The 4,830-nt window shown below is 33.9% G+C and overlaps 1 protein-coding gene across 1 annotated transcript; it reads right to left on the bottom strand.

Moving 5' to 3' along the window:
• Window positions 1-3,826: 3,826 nt before the first annotated feature.
• Window positions 3,827-4,177, bottom strand: LOC145122353 (uncharacterized). The gene has a single exon (XM_079057965.1). The coding sequence runs from the start codon at window positions 4,175-4,177 to the stop codon at window positions 3,827-3,829; it is 351 nt and encodes a 116-aa protein (XP_078914091.1).
• Window positions 4,178-4,830: the final 653 nt, after the last annotated feature.

Here is a 4,830-nt window from a genome sequence, read left to right on the forward strand (position 1 = left end):
ATGCGTAAGATTCTTGAAATATGTCGAAGATTTTGGTTGTGCCCAAGATCTTGGGAAGAAAGTAAATTTCTTCAGAAAACTCTTTATTAAAGTTTATTTGTTTTAAAGTGTAAGTAAATGTATTTGGAATATTTGGGACAAAAATAGTCCTAAAATATTTAATGGATTATTTTGTATAAGAAAGTTGTTAGATACTCGAAAAGGTATCAAGATACCACATAATATCTTGATAAGTTGATACAAAAACAAATTAACAATCAAACGATTATGCAAAGAATGATTTGAACAACCACAAATGATTAAAATCAAAGCAAGAACACAGTGATGTTTGGCGAAAGCACTTAATACTTTTGGATCTTCGACATAAAACCTCGGGATGTGATAAACTCACGTGCCTTACAAGTTATATTAAATCGTAAAAAATGTACAAGTGCTAGCTGATCTCAAAAAGAATGTGTTTGTGCTTAAGTGCAGAAAGAATAAAAGAAGAATAAGAAGTGGACGTGTTGAGTATGTTGATCAACTAGTCTTTTGTACATAACATGAATAACTACAACAACGAGATTCTTGGGATTCTCCTTGATCTTTGCTTGACCCAGATTTCTTAATGGTCTTCAATGTTCATGAGGCATTGACCACATGTAGTTGACTTGTTCTATTTATTTTTACTTTAGCCTCAAGTACCTGCACAAGATTTTACAAGAATAACGATGAAATTCCAAGATAATGAATAAATCCAAGATCGTGGGCTTACCCAAGATGTTAGTTCAAGTTCAATTTATAAATGGTAAGTCAAAAATTCTACCTACAAAAATTCACCGAAAAATCTTCAATCCAAGATCCTACGTGATTAGAGATTTCTAGGCACGAAATTCACACAAATTATGATGTGATGTGGCTTGTCTCTCCAAGACTAATCCTATCCATCCGTTTCTTTATGAGATTTAAATTTTTGAAGGGACAAGATTTTCGAAACAGAAGCTCATAAATTCGAATTGCTACCGCCATTGCACTACGATCACATTTATGTTTTATTTTGTTCATCCTGAGATTCGTCATGGGGAAAAAGCTTACTCGATCTCGAGCTAGGTCTAATGCTCATGTCATTAAAGACTTCATTGACTTAGAAATGTTGCCTTCAGGTGAATGTAAAACTAGTACCGTCTCTAATGCCGACATTGAGTTACTATGTTCGCCGGGTAAGTTTTATCCAGGCACTGCTTTTAGGGTTCCTGAATCACTACTAGAGTCAGATTATCTTTCATCTACGTGGACGTTCTTTTATGAATTTTCATTTACTGTTGGGTTATCATTTCCTTTTCCTGCATTGATCTAGGAATTCTTCGAAATCACTGATTTGATTACGCTTAAGTCATACCGGTGGTATGACATATCCTATTTTGGATCCCTCATCTGAATGTGTCTAAAGGCACAAATATTAGGTTGCCCGAGATTGTGAGTATTTAAAAAATTTAGAATTTTGGGTATTGCCACATTGTTTTCAAGATAAAAAATTCGACGCCTTATTTGTTTTTAAAAATTCCTCCCATTGACCATGATTAGAAGAAGCGATATTTCTTTATCAGTGTGTATTCCCTTCGCCAAGATCTTTCTCCATCCAAAGATTGGATCACAAAAGGTAGGGTTTTTATATCTTGAGTCTTTTTTGTGTATGTTTTCTGTCAGTATTAGTATCCTTTCTTTATATTCCTAGATAGTGCCAAAGTTTGAAGATCTTTATCCCACTCGTGAAGATTCTAAGAGAATTCAAGAAATTTTGAATCTCTCTAAGGAAAGAAGATGTTCCAGGGTTCATGTCGATTGTCTCCCAGAGGTAAACTTGGCCAATACATTGGTTTTCAAGCATCCAGAACCAACTGTTGTATGAATAGGTTACTTGGATACGAACTTAGTAGTTGTGATTATGGATATTGATTGTTTTATCTGAGCAGGCTCTCTTTTCGGATCTCCTTTCGAGTTTGATGATTTATTGTCTTCAGCACCTGTCCTTAAAACCAAGAAGGCTTCTTCTTTTAGCCTTGAGAAAATTAGACATTAAGCTTAAAATTGCAGAGCCCAAGAAGAGAAAGGCTGTATTCGACGTGGGACAAGAAATTTTTGAAGGACTGAATCCTTTCAATATTAAACTCAAGATGATATCATTGAAACAATGTGTAAGTTTTAGTTTATATATTCTTTCTTCAACTATTAGTCTTAATAAGCTTTTATCGGTATAGGCTACAAACTTAATGTTAAAAGGGGCCAAAGAGCTAAAGAAGGAACTTGAAGACGTGAGGAAACAAGTTGAACAAGATTTGAAAAATAAAGACAAAGAATGTTTAGCCAAGATAAAATAGTTAAGTGCCAAGAATGGTGAACTATACCTTAAAAATGGTGATTTGAATGAAAAAAAGGAGGAATTAGAAAAAAGTTGATGAAGGACGTGATAGATTGAAGAATATGTTAGCTAATATATACGAAGAAACAAAGAAGTTCACCATATTTTCAGTGTTAGAGGCCATGTTGAAGATGATGTATGATTTTCAAGAAAACAATACATATATATGGGATAGAGCGAAATGGGAGAGGGCCTTAAGGAATTTGAAAGGTGAAGTCGGAACAAGTGGAGCAGTTGATGAGGAAGGAGATAGTGGTCAAAATATTAGAGTGGAAAGGAAGGATGAAGACATTGAAGGTTCATCGGGAGAAGAGTGAGCTGATAGATTTCTCTTTCAGCAAGAATTATGGTTTATGATTCTAAGATATTTTGGTTTGTAATAGTTGTTCTAGGCTATGTATGCTTTTGAAAGAGATGGTTATCTTTATATTTTGAATGATGATGGAGGGTTTAAAATAATTTTGTTAGGAAAGTTCTTATATGTTTGGAAATATTTTCTTATCATATCAAAAAATTTAATTTCTAATTTTTCCTTTGAAAACAGGTTCTAAATAAGAATGTTTTTAAAACATTTATTCTTTTCAAAAAGATCAAGTATTCAAGGTAGGTCCTTCGAATGAAAGACCCTAAGACAAAGATATGGGGCAAAAGGATTTATAATACAATTTTTACTTCATACCTTATTCTTAAGGACATATTTGAGAAAATATACTTTGATAAAAACATGTTCATGAATGAAAATAGTTTTGATGCAACATGAAAAATTCGAGTTTAAGAAAGAATGTGAAACATTGTAAAGAGCAAGGTTTAAGATTATAAGTAGGAAACAAGCTTATAAATCAAGAGTGTTATGAGGATTTTTTACCTTATGTTTGAAATCTTGAGATGAAATCTTAGGATGGTATCTTGAGCTGAAGTGATTTCATTTGTTATCTTGAGATTACATCTTGGGATATTATCTTATATACTTTTTTTAATTTCTTGGGATGCCCCTATTGTTTTAAATCTTTGGTGATCATAGATTTGCATGTCTCTGTCTTAGTGAACATGACCATGTTCTCACCAATTGACAACAAAGAAATGCAGCAAATCTTCGGATAACCTCATTCGAGGATTATTCCTTTGGGATTTTCCACATCCTCGGAAAAGAAGATGCACCTAAATATCTTAGACCAAGATCTTATATTTAGATAAAAATAGGTTTTAAGATGTATAGTGTTTCAAGATCTTGGTAACAATTGACCATCTAGGGTAGACAACTAGTATTCCCCTTTTCCAGCCTCTAAATCTATAAGGCAAGGACTTTCCCATTGGAGCAAGTTTTCCTGCAGTATGTTCAACTGCATTTTGGAATACCTTTCTAAGGACAAGATCACCTACCTAGAATCTTCTAATTATGATATTCTTGTTGTAAGATTTGGCAATTCTTTACTGGTATGTGGCTATCCAGATATTGGAAATATCTTTATGATTGTCAACTGTGTCAAGATCCCCAAATAGAATCTCTTCATTTTCATATTCGTCACGGAATCTTGTCCTAGCTCTGAGGATTATAACTTCTAGGGGAATCACAACCTCTATTCCAAATACCAAAGAATATGGTGTTTTCCATGTGGAATTTTTGGATGTGGTCCTCTCTACCCAAAAAACCAAGGGTAGTTCTTCAGCCCATCTTCCTCTTCTTTCCATGACTCTTTTCTTTAGGTTATTGATTATGATCTTGTTGCTTGAATCAGCTTGACCATTTGCTTGAGGATGAACATGTGTAAAAGTGATCATCTTGATTCCCTAACTCGTTCAAAAGTTGTGTTCTTTTACCTATAAATTGAGATCTATTATCACATATAATTTCAGGCGGAATGCCGAACTTGGTCAAGATGTTGCGCTTGATGAAGGATATCACTTCCTATTCTCTAACTTGGACAAATGATTCAACTTCTATTCACTTGGAGAAGCAATCTGTCATTGTTAACATGAAAACTTTACCACCTATGTTTATAGGAATTTTTCCAACTATATCCATGCCTCACTTCATGAATGACCATGGATATATAACTATATGTAGAAGTTCCGCTAGTTGATGCAAGATGTTGCTATGTCTTTGACATGTGTCACACTTTTGAGCATACTCCATCACATCTTTCTTCATTAATGGCACAGAGTATCATGTCCTTAATGCTTTGAAGAAGAGTGCCCTGCCCCTGTATGGTTTCTACATTATCCTTCGTGAGTTTCTTTAAGGACAATCTTAGCTTCGTCATCATTGAGACATCTAATATAGGGGTCTGCTATTGATTTTTTAAACAAGATACCTTCAATAATGTTGAATATGGAAGCATTGATTGTGAAAGTTCTTGGGCATTTGTAATTTTCAAGAATGAATCTATCTTGGAGATATTGAAGGATAGGTTGGATCGAAGATTCTTTAGGAT

Source organism: Lactuca virosa, chromosome 6 (genome assembly GCF_052849685.1).
Source record: "Lactuca virosa cultivar CGN04683 chromosome 6, Lactuca_virosa_CGN04683_v6, whole genome shotgun sequence".
NCBI classification, from domain to species: Eukaryota; Viridiplantae; Streptophyta; class Magnoliopsida; order Asterales; family Asteraceae; genus Lactuca; species Lactuca virosa.